At 49.1% G+C, this 19,646-nt stretch overlaps 1 protein-coding gene across 3 annotated transcripts in view; it reads left to right on the forward strand.

Moving 5' to 3' along the window:
- Window positions 1-2,440: 2,440 nt before the first annotated feature.
- Window positions 2,441-19,646, forward strand: part of LOC115396001 (serine/threonine-protein phosphatase 2B catalytic subunit alpha isoform-like) — a 35,947-nt gene continuing 18,741 nt past the window's right edge. Inside the window, exons 1-3 of one of the 3 annotated variants that reach the window (XM_030101734.1) lie at window positions 2,441-2,721; window positions 2,783-2,853; window positions 16,024-16,224. In XM_030101734.1, the coding sequence (XP_029957594.1) occupies window positions 2,811-2,853; window positions 16,024-16,224 (244 nt within the window). In that variant the 5' untranslated portion in view covers window positions 2,441-2,721; window positions 2,783-2,810. Of the gene's footprint in view, window positions 2,854-3,359; window positions 3,517-16,023; window positions 16,225-19,646 lie in introns of those variants that run through there. The other 2 variants (XM_030101751.1, XM_030101743.1) reach the window with 2 other exon arrangements.

Below are 19,646 nucleotides of genomic sequence, written 5' to 3' on the forward strand. Positions count from 1 at the left end.
TAAAACATGACATACTGTGTTCAGACGTGGAGAGCCGAACCCTCACTATACGTCAAAACAAATACATAAAAATCAAACCCAATTCCAAAAAAAAAGTGTTTTGTTTTCATCAAGCTGCTTCAGGTATCTGAACAATATTAAATTTCCCTACTTTCTGAGTGTTTAGCTGCCATCAAACTGGATCTCATAAAAAACATTTTCATGAAAGGGTTATACGTTTCTGTTTCAACATGATCTGATTTCATTTCAAATTCTAACTCTACACAGAAAATCTGTGAAGTCAGTGGGTTTGAACCTGATGCAGTGCTGCTTGTGAAGGAACCGTGCTTACCACTCTACAGATAGAAGTGTCAGTTCATTGGCCCTGCAGGTTTGTCTGAGTGATACAGCTGGGTGGATTTGTAGTTATGCTGTTGATGCTAACATGCATCCACTATTCAAACCCACACAAGCGGAGCAGAGCAGGCTCAATACTCCCGAGTACTGAGCCTGGAATCTTGTGGGTGTGATTCCATGTCTGGGATTTCTGTGTAGAGTTTGCATGTTCTTCCTGTGTGCAAATACATTTTCTCTGGGTCCTCTGGTTCTTCCTACATTCCAAAAAGTATTTGCTTTTCTGTGTCATGTGTTTCCTCTGTGGTGACCTGTCCGAGCTGCCTTCACCTCCACTCAGCTGGGATTCCATCCAGCTCCCGACTTTTATGAAGAACGACAGAAAATGTGGCCATTTGCAGGGTCTTGTAAACATGTTACTTGAATTTTGATTTTTTTTTTTTTAATTACCATGATTTCCCTTTTCAGGAATCGGCTCTTAGATATCTCAAACCCTTCTCAGTGTAGTGAAGTGTGTGAAGTTAGCTTATGTTTTTTCTTCATCCTCATGAAATGATGTGGAATTTGGTTTGATGTTTGGTGACGAAGCATGACGATCAAGAACAATCACGGTTCTCGTAAAACTGTTACACGACTGTTCATGATATTCCATCCTCAGCACCCAACATGTTCTGATTTTGTCTGACTGAAGATGTGAGACTACTGTACAGTGAGTGCAAACTCCCGGTAAATCTTTACCTGAATTTCACAGCATTCATGATCTGCAAATTCCCAGTTCAGAGTGATTCCCACAGGAAGCTGTTTGTAGTTTAAGTTTTTCACGTTTCACTCTGTTTCCACTCGTGGCTACTGTACCAATATGATCTTTATTGGAGTGGATTTTATTTCTGATTTGTCCATAATTGAACTAAAACGCTGTAGCTGTCAGTGAAGCTGGCTCTGTTGTCTTGTCTGTAAGCGAAGCTCGAGAGGAGAGGTGTGTTTTGTAACTGTGACGCCATCGATTGTTACACCTGCGATGTGTCACGATAGCTGGCACTGAAAGACCTGAGACAGCAGGCGGCCTGCAGGAGCTTTTAACTTCTGATTTATTTCAATTCAGTACTCTATGGCCATTAAGAAGTGATTTCTTTTACAAGGCTATAATAGTTGAAATGACTGTTGTAGCAGGTGCGACTGTCCCCTGCTGGTGAAACATCATTGGTCTCAGTGTGACTCTCTTGTGAGTTTCCTCCCTGTGCTCTGACTTTCAGCTGATAGAGTTTCTGTTGCCTGATGGAGGACTGATTCAACTGACTGAGAGTGAAAGACGCATCACATTTAGATAAAGCTGGACTTTCAGTATGAAGTAAACATGGCTTTTACCAAAACAGACAACAGAGAATACAATTTTTTATGTGCTTTCATGGTTTTGTTTATTTGGCCTCTCCACTCCACTTCTACTCTGCTTTCCGCTCAGATTAATTTTTCTTTAATCAGCCAGAAATATGGTTTTCCCCATTTGCTGAAGATCAAACCCTCATACCCTGTCTGCTTGTGTTACTTTGAGTTTCCTCGCAGTTATCAGTTAATAACATTACGGCTAAAACGCGTTTTGTTCCCATTCTGGCGCACAGATTAGTGTCAAACCACCGCCTCTGGCTCGATCACAAATTTACAAACAGAGTGCGGGAAGGAAAAGAGAGGAAGAAAGAAAAAAACATGCTATGGGCTCACGTGACCATCTGTCAAATAAAATGCTGTACAGTTACACGCGCGAGCGCGTGCGCAAAAGGTGCCCACTCCACGGAGGAGTCTCTCGCAGGGGGAAAGCCCTGTAATCAATGTCTCCACAGGATGGCGGTATGAGTCTGAAGGTGTGTGTGTTTGCGTGCGCGCGTGCGTGTGTGCATGTGCTGCGTCCCCCTCGTGTGCGTGGACCTGCGTGGGAGTTCCTTCCTTCGCCATTCCGGGGTGTTGCCAGCTGCACGGCAGAGGGGAGAGGAGAGGTTCTCTACCGGCCTCTAACCTCCAGAGTCTGCCCCCTCTCCTCCGCCTGCTCCACCTTCCTCCCACCTCCCGTCGTCCTCCTCACTCCGCCACCCCCTCCACATCTCTCTCTCTTTAAAAAAAAAAAAAAAAAAACAGAATTCTGGATCCCAGCATGCCACCACAGCAGCTCGGTATCCGCCTCTCCTCCCCCAAAGTCACCGCAGGCGCAGCAGCAGGCTTCCCCCGTCCGGGCGCGCGCGGAGGAGACTCCACCGAGTGATGCCACTGCTGCGGCGACACAAGCACCCAGCCGCCGCGCACACTGTCGACGCCCGCCGGAGGACCCGACAGGACCACATCGGCCCTTGACGGAAGAGAGGAGAGCCTCCCCTCCCTCCCTCCCTCCCTCCCTCCCCGGTCCCCCCCACCCCTGTCCTCACCCCCCCCTCCCTCACCCCCCTCCTCCCCCCTCCTCCAGCGGCTCTTGATCCCGTCCCGACTTCAGGATGTCCGACAGCAACGCAAGTCCCGCCGACCGGGTGATCAAATGTAGGCATGCCAGCTCGTGCACGGCCAGCAGCGAGCGCTCCTCCGCTGCAGCGCGTCGCTCGTGTCTCTCTTGTCTGCATCTCTGTCGCTTCGCACCGGCGTCTCTCTGTCAGCACGCTTCCCTCCTGCTCACACCCCCCCCCCCCCCCCTCTCCCCTCTCCCTGGTTGTGTTTTCATGTATCATAACACCTTATAATAAAAGGAGTCTCGGACCTGAGAGTCAGCATGCATGTGCCTCTGAACCTTTTAGGGGAGGGAGGTGGTGATGGATGGAGGAGGGGGTGGGTGGAGGTGGAGGAGAGGGGGGGGGGGTATCCAGCGCGATACGCCATAATCAGGGTCTTCCCTCGTTATTCTATTAGAATTCACCCCCTCACCGAGGCATTACCCCATTTTCTAACGGGGGGAAGTCTCTCCCTCTATGTATAGCCACAGCGATTGTGCGACACCCCTGTGCTGCATGAGCTCCGCGCGCGCTCCGCTCCTAGCGGTGGTTTCGTGTTACTGAATAATACCCTACAGAGACACACACACACACACACACACGGCCGTGAGAGAGTGATAGAGAGAGGGAAAAGCGGGGAGGGAGAGAGGGAGATGAGCATCTTGTTCCAATGAAACATCAAGCAGTGTGACGATGACAGCGAAAGGCAGACATAAAGGTAAATAAATGCTGCGCGCGAGCCGCGACCGTCGGTGTTGTGCTTGTGCCGCGCGGATGTGGACGCTGTCACCGGGATGATGTTGCATGTATGCAGCGATGTAAGGAGAGGAGAGGGGGGCGAGGGGGGGAGGGCGCGGGGCTGAACGGGGGGAGACTTGTCACTCGGGGACTCTCAAGGATTTCGGAGGCTTTTTTGTCACGGTGTTTCTGCGCGGTGCGCCCCGTACCGGCTGCGCGTCACCGGGGATGGTGCTCGCGTGCTGGATGATGCTGCAGCCCACGTCCCGCATGCTGGCCTACATTCGGCGATCTAGTTTTATTCTTAGTTAAATCTGAGCCGGAGTCGGCGGATCGATCGGTGTCAGGAGGAGGCGGCAGGCGGGCAACTTTGCCAGGCCGAGCGCGCACCTCCGCGTCCGCGAGTTCGGCCAAACGAAGCGGGCCTGATGTGGTGAACTCTCCCCGCCGCCGACCCGTGTCACGGTTTCGCACCGGGAGGGAGCATGTCTGTCTGCTATCGGCTGCAGATCCATACTTCCCCCCCCCTCTCTCCATTTCTCTTTCTCTCTGTCGGCGAGGCCTGAATGTCAGTGGGTGATTCTGCGCCCCCCCCCCCCCCCCCCCCCCCCCCCTTCTTCCGCGCGCGTAACGCTTCTCCCACGTCTGCGTAAAGGTCTCCCTGGCTTTCCCCCCGCTCTTGTTTTCCCGGAGTGTCAAATGAGAGACAAAATGGAGTGTGGGGATGCTCGGGCTCGCGGACCCGGCCGGGGTGAAGCACACCGCTCCAGCGCCGTGATTGCATCACTGGATTATGGAATATTTAACGTGTTTAGAGCGTCTGTTTCTGCCTGGCGCGTGGGCGGCTGGAAGTGTGGGTGGGTGGGTGGGGGGGTGGACGCGAGGAGGGGCTCTCTCCGGCTCGGGTTGTGATCCGCGGAGCTCGCGCAGATTGTCGTGCTTTCTCGGGTCACAAACGAGGCTGGCATGACAGCGGCGCGAGCGGCCGCGCTTCCACGCGAGCAGCGTGTCACACGCGACGATGCCCCCCGCGTGCACGCCCGCCCGTCTTCTTCTCCCGCTGGCTCCCCTGAATAAACTCCCAGGGTCTCTCTGCCGGAAGAAGCGGAGCTGACAGCTCGATGCGTCGCTCGGGCATGCCCCGGTATTCCGTGCGTGCGTCTTGCTGGGGAAAATTAATAAATAAATAAATAAATAAAAAAATAGGGGTGGGGTGGGCTCCGGGCGGGGGTGGCGTTGCGGGTGGGGGGGGGGGGGGGGGGGGGGGGGGGGGGATGCACTTGTAGTTTTTGCACGTAGAGCTTCAGGACTTCATGTGCATAACATGCTCAGATGGCTGCTGGGTCTGTGTGCTGTAGTGCAGGGGCGGTGCTCCGGGAAACGTGGATTCTCCGAATGCTGTTCCATCAACCCCCCCCCCCCCTCCTCTCCTCCGTCCACCCATATCATCATCCGTCACCACTTTCCTTCACCCTCACATTTTGTAGTAGCTCCCTTCCATCTGTGTTTGCACGTGTGCTGCAGAGCAGCTGGGTCATCAGAGCTCTGGGCTGCAGCCGCTGGAACACACCGAGCGACCTATATCCTCATGCATCATCCATCTCTCACACACACACACACACACACACACACACACACACACACACACACACACACACACACACACACACACACACACACACGCATTTCCTGCCTTACAAGCCGCACAGCAAATCACCAGTCAGGTGAGAATGATGTAGTGTGAATGAAGCTGCGCGGGGATGGACAGGGACGAAGGGGGCATCAGTCAAACAGGAGTCATTCCTGGCAGACAGAGTGGGCCTGGTCCAGCCCCCCCCCCCCCCACACACACACACACACACACACCCCCACCCCCTCAACGTTATGGATTTGGTGCACAGGACTGGATTCAAAGGACACGGCACACTGAGAGCAATGGACAAAGAGGCAGAAAGTGTGGGGGCGAGGTGAGGGAGAGAAGGAAGGAGAGAATGTGACAAGGCCACGGAGGAGGTGAAATAGCAGGGGAGCGAGCGGCACGGAGGGAAAGTGAGGCAGAGGCACGGAGGAGGCACAGGGGAGGAGGATTTCACCCTGATGGGTGGCATAACAGTCTCTCCTGACCCAAATCAAAGATTTCTCCTATTCTAGATGACTTATCACGTCTATTTTGTGTGAAAAAAGAAGAAATGACCTAAATAAATTAGGGTGGGGATGTCCGGTTTAATTTCCAATAACTCTAAAATACCGACTGTCTTTCAGGTTGTTCTTAATTCAAATTTGAGATACAGATTCTTAATCTTCCAAGATTTTTGAAAAACAGTGAAGAAAGAGAAATGATGAGAAGAGGACATGATGTTCTTCTTCACCAGTGACAAGAAATAGCAATCAAATTTATTAATGTTTATGTTAAAATCTAATTCGTTCCACTAGCAAAGGTGATTTTGCTGTTGTGGAAATGCCGGTGACTCCAGGCCACAACAGGTAAACCTCCAGCATGCAGACAAATCTGTTATTATTTTGTGGGGACCCTGTTTACTGTTTAAACATGGAAATTCCTTCATGCTCGGCTTCTGCAGAGTAGATTTACGACCCATTAGGTGTGCAGATTACGATTCTGCATAATGGCTCTTTATTGTATGAAACCTTTACATACATTCTTGCTCCATTAAGACCGGTCCCGACACGTCCCTGGCCTTTGAAGCCGGTACAGGAAAGACAGCAGCGGTATTACGAGCTCCCTGTGACAAAAATAAATGATCAGCAGTGTTAAAGACCACGTATTGATGGGGAATGTGTGGTTGTGCTCGGTGATGTATCGGCAGTTCTCCGAACAAGGCCGATAATTCTGAACAGCTCAGGCCGTGTCAGGAGGAGCGTCCGACGTGAAACTCGTGGCAGATTAAAGCGATCTGCTGAACGGTGTCCTGCAAAGATGGTGGAAGCTTTGCGACATGTGGCGCTGCCGGGGCAGAAACAGAGCATCGGGGTCGGTGCTTCTGTTTTATGGATCGATTCAGAGCATGTTTTTTTTTTTTTTTTTTTTGACGCGTCAGCTCGTCCTCTGATGCCGCTGTCGTGGGACACTTGCTGATGCTGGAGCTCACTTGTTGTTATGGAAGTCTGCTTTCACTGTAACTGCAGCCAAGCCTCGGCAAACGTGCAATTTAGTGGTTAGAACTTCGCCATGATTATCTCTGTGTCCCTCAGTCTCTAATGTCTTTAGTGATGGACGCCGGGCAGCAGAGAGGCGCGGTGGTTAGTGCTCCGGGGTCTCGGGGTCGATCACATGCCCTCCCTGTGTCGGTGTGGATTTTCTCTCGGTACTTCGGTACTTCTGGTTCTAGGCTGTTTTGTGACTCTGAATCTCCAAAACGAGTTAGTTCCTTGCAGAGCGGTGAGAGGATGTACTCTGCCTTTTCAGCAGGCTGCTCTGTCTGCACAGAGCAGATTAATATAATGCATTGCTAGTTTGACTGAATGACTAAACATATTAGAAATCATTATAAGTCGAGCTAATGAATGTAATGGTTTTGGTACTATTGAAGAAACTCTGCGAAAACACAGCATGAAGAGTTCCTTTTCATCCGGCAGCCTTTACTCACGGTGTCAGACGCAGATGTGACTAATACCATCAACCGCGGCTTTGTTCTTGTTCGGTGTCCCAGTGTCAGGGTCCCTGTAATCAATGTCATTGCCCACTGATTCACCTAAATTGACTACGGACATCATTACTGCAATTAGCTACACCCTCTCCTCCATGACGAGTATGATGTGAGAAAGGTCCGTTAGATAATAAGAGTAGAGTTCAGTCTGGAAAGTAAACACGGGATTCGTGAAGGCAGCAGCAGTAGAAGTAACACACTACTGCTGCCATCAGATCATTGGATTATTTTGTATTTGCTGTTTTATTGTGTTACTTTGAGGAGACGGCGGTCTTTATTTGGCTTACGATACGTGGGTTTGCATAATGGACACATGAGATTACTTTGCTGCCAAATGTGTTGCCATTTATTAGGCAAGGTGCCAAAGTGGCGAAGCCCTTGAAGAAGCGGCTTGTACCGACAGCAGAAACTGCTCCATGAGTTCAGAAGCTGTGAAACAGTCAGCTTGAGTTTCAGGTTTTTTTGCGGTGGAAAAAAAACAAAACAAAACTAAACTAAAAAGGCCGTGCTCAGTAGGAACTACGTTCCGGAGCGCAAAGGGGATCCACTGTAAAGCCTGTGATAGCGCTGACCTTTTCAATGGATCAATAAATATGTGAGGAGAGTTCGCCAGAGCCAAGTGGAGCCCCACATCCAGGATGATGCTCGCATGCGTGTGCATCCTCCGTGCACTGTACACACACACACACACACACACACACACACACACACACACACAAAAAGAGAGAGAGAGCTCCGAGGGAATGGGACAGCATGTTACACTAAAAGGAAATATGCCCACAGTGCCCCAAGCCTTGCCAGGGGTGGTGTGTGTGTGTGTGTGTGTGTGTGTGTGTGTGTGTGTGTGTGTGTGTGTGTGTGTGTGTGTGTGTGTGTGTGTGTGTGTGTGTGTTGGGGATTTGGTGGCATCCTTATTCTTCTGAGTGAGGGGTCCTACCTTGACAGGTCTCGGTATGCCCAGTAGGGAGGGTGGCAGGGCAAAGGCTATTTATAGAGAAGGTACTCCAGAGAGAGAGAGAGAGAGAGAGAGAGAGAGAGAGAGAGAGAGAGAGAGAGAGAGAGAGAGAGAGAGAGAGAGAGAGAGAGAGAGAGAGGGATTGTCTAATGAGGACAGGCTGTTAGGGGATGGGCCGTGTGTTAATGTTGGGTGTATGTCTCCTGCACACAGATGGTCCTTCATGTGTGTACTGTGCATTAATTGAACAACTTCAAACGTATCTTTACTTGCCCCCCCCCCCCCCCCCCCCCCCCCCCCGCCCCATGCACACACACACACATGCACACACACACACACACACACCTTCAAAGACCGACGTTCGCTGATCTGGGTCAACGATGTTAGATAAACACAGACAGTTACACATACATACAGTGCATGTGCATTTACAACACACACTTGAACGGGCCCGTCTCTCCTCGCCAGTGAGGAGCCAGCTTCCTGATATCTTCTTCTCTTTTGTCTCTCTGCTGCCTTCCTTCTTTCATCCCTCAGTTTCTTCCTCCTTCATTTATTCATGCGGAGACAGGCAGTGGGATGAACTGATCTCACGAGAGGCGTGTGTGTGTGTGTGGTGTGTGTGTGTGTGTGCATGCTACATACAACTTGTGTGTGTTGTGGATGCATGAAGAACAGGTTCTGTAGAGGGCAACACATGTAACACACACACAGAAGCGTGCCATCAGTGGAGGTCGATGAGGCTGATGGAACAGGAGACACAGTCGGTCCTGTAATGAGCGGATCCACGGCCGGCACGTTGCACGCGCACGCCGTCACTCATGTTTCCTCTCTAATCACGGAGGAAACACCATTTTCGGCGCGTCTTCTTCGGCGCTTTCACTTGTGCCGTACTGCATTCTCGGGACCCGACGTTCATTTGATGAGGAGGCAGAAGTGTGTGTTGATGATCGGCCTCTTCAGCGGTATTTTACAACATTTGGAGGAAGGATACAAACGAGGACAGATGGATCACGGGTGACTTCTGCCGTCATTCCTGCAATCTGTGTGTTCTCGCTGGCTGTCACTTCCTGCATCCTGCGCCGTCCCCTCTGATGGCGTCCCTGTGTTATTAAAACTGATGAAATATCCCCCCATAATTAACTTTAGCCATTAGCGCTGATGCGCACAATAACAATGTGATTCCGATCAGATTCTGCTCCAGTTAGGCTATTAGGCCAGCCCAAACAAATTTAGGAGATTTGGTTGAAAGCTGTGTCATAGATTTTCTCTCAGCCCCCCCCCCTCCTCACACTCCTGTGTGATGTGGAGATTTTTGGCTGAGCTGGCAGCTCTGGCGCTTAATAAATTCCACACCGGGGAGTTCAGCTGTGGAGAGTGGGCCAGGAGACAAAAACAGTACAAAGCACATTAGGGAAGAAGCTAGAAAGGCTCTCACCTCTTTGGTCTTCTGACGGCTTTTGGTCTACGTGACGCCCCCCCCCCCCCCAGTCCTGGATGAGGACCTTCAGTCCGGCGTGTTTCTGTCATGTGTGCTCAGACTACAGACAGTTCAGCCTCCACTGTCACTTGAGAGCCGAGTTCCCTCCCAAGGTTGAAACACTTGGCAGCGTCACAAAGTGTTAAAATGCCTCACAGCAGCGTTTTAGAGAAATACTACCAACCTCCAGTTTACCGGAGCAGCGTGGCATCTGCGGTCCGAGCTCACGCTACGTCAGGCTTTACGCCGTCGGATCTGCTGGATGAACGACGCGCAGCTCACTCCGACACCTTTTTCTTTTTTTTAAACCATCCAGCATTTCATTGATATATTTATAAGGACAGCACGCATTAATATTAATGCGCCAGCGTTAGCCAGCTGGCTAATTCTCAACTGCAGCCTTTTTAACAAGATGTTCTGGAGCCAAAACATTTGGTTTTCATACCACTCATAATGGACGAGGGGAAAACGGACAACAGCATCATAACCGATATCAGCCAGTAGCCAAGCCTTTCTGGTTTTTAGTATTCAGGTTAACCCTTAAGTTTCCAAACGGTGGATGAGGCTTTATGCACAGGTGAAAGATTTGTATTGATTTCTGTTCACTGATCCGCTAAACTCACAACTTCGTCGCGCAAAACTGACATCTGAACAGTCCCACGTTAATTTTGTGCAGTTTGGCAACGCGCTCAAACTTATAGTCAGCCGTGGACGTCAGAAGAAGCAGGAGCCGAGCAGCAGATGGCGTGGCCCGCACAGCCCTGATCCCGGCGCTATAGAGCCAGGCTGGGATCACATGAGGAGACAACTTATCTGACAAGCACCTCGCCAAGCGCGTACAGCTTGAATCAGTGTTATTCAATAAAACGTGCAAGATGCACACAGCAGCGAACTAAAACCGCCTGAGACGCTTGTACTCATCGAACGGTGTGTTCATTTTGAGCAGAAGTGAATAAAAGGTGCGTCTTGGCTCTCCACGGCAGTCTTGGTTCCTCTTGAGGAAAAGGAATCGCTCACCTCTGCAGCCGTGCTCGTGTTATACTGTGTGAGGGGTTTCGAAGCCGCAGAAGTCGCCTGTGGCTTAAAGCTAATAAGATTTGGTCAAACATTGTTTTAGTGCTCGGTGTTTTTACGAAGTTCGCAGGATGTTAATCCAAAACCCAACGGGGGAAATGGTGTATAGTGATAGTAGATTACCATATACATCTGATAAAAAAAGCTTCAGAACATCAGGAGAGGGTCATGTGACGTGCGGTTGCCGGTGTGTGTTGCTTTGCTCTAATCTCCAAGCTGCGCTGCACAGGTGGAGGCGTTGTTCAGAAATCCAGACATTTCCACTGGAAGCAGACTGAGAAATACCTTTCAGCGCAAGAGCAGCCATCAAGCAGTGTTTTACAGGAAGATGGAATGAGAGAAAACGGCAAAGACAAAGAGAACGATCAGTTAAGAGTGTTTAATTCTAACGAAATCAGCCCTGTTCTTTATGGTAATAAGCAGTAATTGCGTTGTGGCCCGCCGACCCCCTCAGGTGGAACCGCTGGTCGCTGACTGTGCGTCATCGCCAATTTGTAGCTTCACTCACCTCATTAGATGTTTACATGAATGAAAATGTTTGTTGTTCGGGCTTTGATATGGCTGACTTTGAGGTGAATGGAAAGGTTGGAGGCCATTCCGACCAGCATCCCCGTCCTTCACGCCTCTGCCAGAGCGAAATCTCACCGAGGAGCCATGAGCTGAATTTCCACCTGCCGGGACTAAAACCGGCGATGAAGGACGTCTCTGCAGCAGAGACTCCACTGTTTAATCCCTCTGGATGATTTCGGCAACCCAAACCGTTACCAGCTCCTCATAAAAGTCCGGTGCGAGGCGTCTGAAGACGATTTCAAACCTGGCTACTTATAGACACATTGCATCACCGCCTGACATAATAACGCCGCTGCCCACCAGTTCAGCGTGCGGCGAATGATCAAAAGTAACCCGCAGGTTCTGCCGCTCGGGTGGGTGAGGTGACTTTCTGAACCACGGTTGCAAAGAAAGCGGCGAAGCTGCTGTTCTTGATCTGTGGTCTCACACATCCACCGTTTGTAGGCTGCTTGCAGCCGACCGCCGAAAAAGACTCGACGCTTTCAGTCGTCAGTGGGAGCGATTTGTTCCGCACAGGCTGTAACAAGCCGTTTTCCTCTCATCGGCACCAAATGGCACGTAATGAAGCTTTGTTGGGAACCAAAACGTCCTTGTTCCCCCGTACCGACTTGGAAAGGAGGATTTTCATGTTTGAAGTCCTTCCAGGTTGGTGGTACAGTGAGTCTGATAAGCCCAGCAACATTCCACCGCTGAAACCCAGCTGAATGTCCTCTTCTATTCAGAGATGCCACATTAAGATGCTACCACTTAGATTTCAGCAGCTTTTGTTTTAATGTAGCTTCGAGATTGAATTTCGGGACTTGTTGTTGTTTTGTCAGCCGTCCCATTTCATTGAATATCTGAATATCTTAATAACTCTTGAATGGAATAACCAGGTTGTTTTTGCGGCCACGGCCCAGGCGATTTAATTTGAAGTTTATCCTTGATGAGTCCAATCATTTTAATAATGTTCAGAATCACAGAACGTGTGCATTTCCTGTTCAGAACGTGAGGAGACAGGCAGCCATATTTGATGGCTTCCTCATTTAATGACAGCTACAAACTATTGTGGAACATTGAAATTGTTCATGTACATAATGATAAATCGAATAGCTCATCTGTGCTCATGTTTTGGGATAAACATGTCACCGCGGCACCACAGTACCCAGAAAATCAGTGGCAACAGACCCATAGCTGGCATTTTAAATTGTTCAGACACATTTAAACAATAGATGCACATTTGATCAGTTATATATTTTCCCTCGAGAATGCATGAACATTGAATGACACATGATGATGTTAATTACAAACTAAGTGAAATTTCTGTCAAGCATTACTGGCATCCATGAAAGGTTAACTATCGGTCACCAGCTGAACTTTGTAAAACGTTTTTTTGTCTGTGGTTGTACATAATCAGAAACAGTTTGCAGTTTGCTTCATCAAGTAGCACAGGCAGCGACAAACCGTCACTATTCCAGTAAGCAAAGGTTACATAAACAAGGATTTAGACTTTCCCAGAATTTGATGCTGCGCTGCAGTTGTCTCGGAAAAAAACAGATTTGCACTAACTCTTTTAATTTTGTGCCTTTCATTCAAGATTCTGCCGTCTGAGGTTCACCTTGTGAGCAATATCAGAGAAGATTACAAAAAGAGACAAACAGAAACTGAACAGCATGTTAGCTTGAATTCTGAATCGGCACCAAATTAAACCATAAAACTGACACAAAGTCACAAAAAACATCACTTTAAACTAAAGCTGGAACTTCTCTTTACTTTCTGTCCAGTTTATTAAAAACTTCATTAGTTCTGAATCTGTACAACATTAATTTGGCAGGGAAGCATTTCTAAAAAATATCCAGTCTGACATATCTTTCAAAGTTTGCTGCTGTTTGCACTCATTCACCCTTAAAGCCTCCCCCCTGTTTGCACCCTTGCACACCTTCTGTTATCAAAGAGGCCCACCAGCAGATCCAGACAGAAGATAATAAATCCCTTCACGCTGTGTTGTGTAACACATTACATATAGCTTTAACCTCACCCTGACTCTTACGTTTAGAATGATATTCCCCTTTGAAGCTCCTGAAACCTCGAAAATATGCCTCTCCCTTTGTTTTTCTCTCGTCTCAGTCAGACGTTAGCATTTAGCTCTGTGCTTCAGTCCAGAATTCCGCTGCAGATTTAAGTCGGAGTGTAAAAAGCTGGATCCGTCAGGTGACAGCCCACAAGCTGCTAACGATGAGATAATTAATGATGCCGGTGAATAATGCATGCAGCATCCTGCATGTGGAGACTTCATGTTCCGTCAGTGCATCGCGTCTGTTGCTGGATTTGCCTCCAGGCTGATAAATCCGCGCCTGTTAGCACAAACTCTCACTTCTCAACATGTTTCTCAAACATCTTGCAGGGCAGGGGTTATAAATTCGGACTGGTTCTTTCATACTGGTGAACCTCTTGACTGTAGCGGAGAGCGTCTCCCTCAAATGGCGCCCCCCGCAGACGGGAGGCCATCAGCTGATCTGCTGGCGTCTGTGCTGAACTTCTCCTCTCTATTCCCCAACTGCCAAGTATAGTTTTCCCAAGTATAGTTCCTCTCCCCGAAGCTCAGCGTCTCTGCTGCTCTCCACTCTCATACCTGCCCTACTTACACCGCTCGCACAATTTACGAGTTTCACACTCCGTCCCTCTCGCTTCTGCCCTTCTCTCTCTCCAGCTCTTTTTCTCTCGCACTCGGGGTTTGTAAAGGCCTCGGTTTTACCTGAAATATACATACACAGATCAAGTTTATGTGAGTGCGCTCTTCAAAAGAGGATCCCGGCCTGGTTTTACTACGCCGGCTGCGTCGCTCCGCCGTCCGTCCGTCCGTCCGGTAGTTCAGGACGGTAGATTACGGTACTATCTGGACCCTGTTGTTTCCTGTTATAAATAAATATGGAGTCACACAGATGCCAACATGTGTGAGTAATTCTTCCGTGGGTCCACGAGGTCCACGTGCCTTTTTAAATATCAATCAGGCTCAGCTCGCAACGCAGAACTGGTCCCAGCGGTGCCGTGGATGGACGGAAACCAGACCCGAGGCTCTGGCAGCTGGAGGTGTCCTGGGATGTCTCAGGCTGATCTTCTGCTCCTCGTTCAGTCTGTAGATGTTCGGTGTCCCTCTGAGCCTCAACCACACTGGGCTGAAGTTCTTTTATTCCGTAGAGTTTTTCACATTCTGGCCTGTTATTGATGAGGACGGATGGATTCATGGCCAATAACAAGAGCAACTCTCCTCAGTGGTTCCATGCTCAGTCTCAGTCTTCATATATAATCTGCAGCCATTGTTATTATTGACCGTAGATCTCCATAACTATTAATCTAGATATCTTATCATGTTGTGAAGATAAGGAAACCGAGCAGTCATCTCTCAAGCGAGAAGCTTCCCTCCAGTCCTGGGAGAAGCCGCGTCCTAAAGTGTTTCAGACGCAGGAGCTTTAAAGAGCTAATGGGAATCTGAAGTGCGACCCTTGACAGGAAAGGTGAAACAAATCCTCACATTCTTTCATGAACGATTCCATGATGGCGAATCCGAGGGCCGCATTATGCAGAGGCATAGTAAATGTTTGAATTTCTATCAGCTGATTTCAGCCACTGAGTCTAATAAACACTCTTTTTGAGCAAAATCGAAGTGATCGCACAGAAAGCGTTGATTGTAACAAATTCCTCCAGCACCCCCCCCCCACCACAGCTCATTTGGAGTTGGTAAAATGTCAGTGATGCTACAGGTTCTGACGAGCCAGCTTTACTGTGGAAAACGAAGTAAAGTGTGAGCGTGGCATTAAAAAGAAGGACGGCGGCGTGGAAGCTCGCCGAGGTGGGCCGTGTCTGTTACAGCGACAGCATGAGCCGGAGAGGCGGAGAAAAACACGGGAGGGAAGAGAAGGGACGGGGGGAGAGAGTGCAAAACAGAGTGACAGAGTGTGTGTGTGTGTGCGTGTGTGTGTGTGTGTGTGTGTGTGTGTGTGAGAGAGCCAGGCCTAGTTTTGAGTGTGTGATCTAGGCCATTATCTGTGTTAGCACTGGTGGGGCTCCAGCAGGCTCTGTGGATCCTGCATAACAATACCTTTTATGAGCTTGCGTGTGTGTTTATGCATGTGCGTGCCACTGCACACACACACACACACACACACACACACACACACACACACACACACACACACACACACACTCACACACACACACACACACACACACGTTTGATCATGCGTGCTCTTGCCATTGTGCCATACATGATGTGCGCATGCGCCCCTGCACCGCCGCCTTTTGTTTCTTGCCACTGAGTTTGTGCTCATTCGTTAAGAACACTGTGTGTGAGTGTGAGTGTGTGTGTGTGTGTGTGTGTGTGAGTGTGTCTTCACATGTGTGTATGCGCCTCCTCACGTGCAGCTGTGCGCTCTTGCTGTATCACCCTCGTCGTCAGTCAACCCCCCCTCTCCAGCGGCGCCCTGGGGGCCTTCATTATGTAAGAAAGACATTACTGCAGAACAGAGGCGGGCGGCCCTGATAGCTCCGGCAGCCCCCGCTTCCATGCGAGCGGACACACTCACACACACACGCACACACACACACACAGAGCAGAGGCTCCTGAAAACGGCTGGAAAACACAGAAAACATCAATAAGTCCTGTTTGTCACGGCGGCGTTCTCCCGCCGTCCCCGGCCCCGGCCCCGGCCTCGGCCTCTCGTCGGGCTCCGTTCACAGCTCTGGTCTCGCTCTGGTCTCTTCCAGCGGTCCCCTTCCCCCTGGCCCACCGGCTCACCATGAAGGAGGTGTTCGACGCCGAGGGCCGGCCGCGGGTGGACCTGCTCAAGGCCCACCTGACCAAGGAGGGCCGGCTGGAGGAGGCGGTGGCGCTGCGCATCATCGACGAGGGCGCCGCCATCCTGCGCCAGGAGCGCACCATGCTGGACATCGAGGCGCCGGTCACGGGTAGAGTACAGCTTCTGCAGGCTGACCCCAAGGCTGCGTGAAAGAAACCGTAGATCCGAACCAACGATCTGTCTCCCGTCCAGACCCCGAACGACGCGCTGCGGCGTTTCTGGGTCTCCTCCAGTTTTGTTGTGTTGTTTTCTGCAAAAACGTGACTGAAGAAGAAAACATGAAACGCGTCCGGCTCCACAGCCCGGAGCGCACAAACAATCCGAAACAGTTCGAGGCAGTCGGAGCATGAGATATAAAGAAGTTCAGCTAATTGCTGGAATTCCCAGTGCAACAGTGCCGACTTTAAAGTGACTGATATCCTCGTGCTGGCTTTAATGTTTCAGTTTTGATTTTAATTAATCACAGAAAAAAAAAACAACACATACCTTAAAAAGATTAATCGTACTTCTGGAAAGTAAAAAAAAAAAAAAAAATCCTGTGGGATACGAGCGTGACTGCGTACAAAAATTTGGAGATAATTTACAGATCAGAGAAAAACATCTCGTCTCAGAGCTGAACATGGAGCTAAAGGCAGAGCCGACACAGTTTTAGTACAAACACACATAACTGTTTACACTATTAGAGCGATGAGCAAATTAAAAAGTGTGATTTTGTTGTTTAAACGTGTTCATTTATTGATTCGTTCATCTAACAAAAAAATCGTTACTTCTTCTATCAAAGCAGGTAAAATTAAATTAATTCCAAATATTTAGTTATAACCAGATTTTTTTTTTCCATCAGGTCTCACCACTCGTTCTTACAGAAGGAAATAGACTCAAAAAATAATTATCTTTTTTCTGCGTATGAAGCCGAACTATGAAGTAAATATATCAAAGAAAAGAAACACTCACTTACGCTCACACTATTTCACCCCAAGAGTTTTACTAAATGGTATAAAAACAGGTGCAAATGTGAAAATGCACACACTCAGTGGTGAGAACTGGTTTCCTGACGGTCTCGATGCGCTAAATGTCACAGAAACAAACATTTATAGGCTTTTCTTCCATGAATACCAGGAATAATTCAACCATTCATCTAACTCCGGCTCACAGGTAGCTGCAGGTGATCCCGACCGACTTTATCGACGCCAGTTTTTCACCTCGACACTTCAAATGTGTATTAAATGTTTGTTAATAAGGTAGAAAACCTGAGTATCTGAAACAAAAATCCACGCACATGGAGAACATGCAAACTCCGGCAAAACCTCCAAATCCAACCTCGAGCTACACCAACCTAGCCTCGTAAACCAGACCCGCCCAGTCCTCATCCACATTTGGATTTGTAGCTGAGCTCAGTCTGGATAGGAGCCCATGGAAACGTCTTACAGGGGGCGTCGGTTTCTCCTTTGACTGACAGCTCACTTCAGCCAATCAGCGCTTCAAAACAAATACGTCATCAAAATGCGTTCTCTTCTCTAAGGGTTAGCATTAGCTCATTAGCTCTAGCTTCCTTACATGCAAACACACGCGAAACCGTCATTTCCTGTAAGAAACTCACCAGGCGCAGACTCTTGCTCTTGCTTGATTGTTGTAATTCTTGGTATTTTGGCTGTAACTTTACTTATTGCAGCTTTCAGACGATGGTTAAAGTTAAAGTCTGTAATCTCCGCTACGCGCAGCGATAGCGTCACTTCTGGTTTAGCCACCGGAACCCGCCAAAAAAAATTGAAAAACAAAAAGCGGCAACGCTGATTGGCTCGGCCGTTTCACTACCGAGTGAAATCCCCTTCTGTGGCCTCCTACCCAGACTGAGCCCAACTCCAAAATCCAAACGCGGATTAGGAGTGGGCGGGGCTGGTTTACGAGGCAAACACCAACCACCCATTATTTAAAAATGAAATAATATGAATGTGACTAAATAAGAGCCAAATGTGGGGTTTTTTTTGTTTTTTTGTTTGTTTTTTTGGCTGTGAAAACAAAATGTTCCGCTCTTATCTTGGCGTCGGCGTCGGGCTCCTCGACCAAGCTGTTTTTTTTTTTTTTCCTCTCAGCGAAAATAGGAGAAGATTGGTGAATCCAAGACATCTGTTGTAACCAGCAGAGTATGAATAAATTGTGTAAACCGGCAAAAATAGAGAGCGCATTTGTCCAAACATCTCTTCCTGCGTGAGGCCTCACATCAGTCAGAGGAGGAGGAGGAGGAGGAGTTCGTCATTTTGGGAAACAGCCTCGTTTGACATATGGTGGTGCTAATTTTCCCCCAACAAACAAGTTTGTGATGTTAATTTTAAACCCTAAATGTCTTGTTTGTTATTGTCAGCTAAAAAAGAAAAAAAAAAGAAAGAAAAAAAGCAACACGTTGGCGGACTCAGACAATGGAAACCTATCGACATCGCCCGGCAGACGCACCTTTGAGCCTGTGTGTGTGTGTGTGTGTGTGTGTGTGTGTGTGTTCGTTTATGCAAATGCGAGCGATGAGATGATTCCGCGTAGGCCGCCGTGCCCACGCCGTGTGGGAACATCGCTCAGCTTTCACAGGTACAGATCCCCGGGGACCGGGACGGAGAGACGGAGGATCAGAAGCAGCTCGGAGCAGAGGCTCTCCGACCCGCCGCCCGGTCGCCTCCCCGTCCCGGAAACACACCTGGAGGCGTGGGCCGGTGGATTTCAGAGGCCAGACCACGGCAAAAGACTCTGAGAGGCTGTTGCATAAGTGATGAGATGGATTTGTGGACGGCCGGAATCTGAACTGACAGGCTTTTAGGATGTCACCAGAAAGCTGAGACAGGTCGGAGGAGGCGGACGGGTGCAGCTCCGTTTCAGCTCAGGACGCTTTCCCGTTCCCCAAGTCCCGCTCCAAATTAAAGCCAGTGCTTACATGCAAAAAAACAGAACAGCGGCCAACAGAAAACAGACATTAACGTGGCAGATGAGATGACAGACAGACGCAGCCGGCCAGACGGAAGCTAAATGGCCCCGGAGAAACGCTGCGGAGGGGGACCGGCGACACGGACGAGAGGTGAAGGGACGGCGAGAGACGGGGACGGGAAGACGTCTGCCGGCAGGTCGAACCGACACACTGTCCTGGAGACGCTTCAAAACACGGAGTTCAGATTGTGCAGGTCGATACTCCAGGAAGGGAAGACGGCCTGTGGGGGAGCAGCCATAAACACAGGCAGCCAAAACTATGATTATTCAGACTTTTCAAGTATTGTAAAATCTTGATTGATTAGTTTATGGTGTAAGTTACTAACAGAAGTCACAAGGATCCGTTCAAATGTGTCGGAAGTTTTAACAATTTCATCAGAAACAGAAGAAACCTCAACATCCTGCAGAATTCGATGCTGCGTCTAAGATTCAGTTGATGTTGTTTTGTGCACTGGGCAGTGAAAATGAGTCACTGTAGAGTTCGGGCTGTCCTCTATTTCTCTACTTTAGTATTACAACAATAATATAATCAAATAAATGTCAACTCACACTGAGAACTGAGTG

Source organism: Salarias fasciatus, chromosome 2 (genome assembly GCF_902148845.1).
Source record: "Salarias fasciatus chromosome 2, fSalaFa1.1, whole genome shotgun sequence".
NCBI lineage: Eukaryota > Metazoa > Chordata > Actinopteri > Blenniiformes > Blenniidae > Salarias > Salarias fasciatus.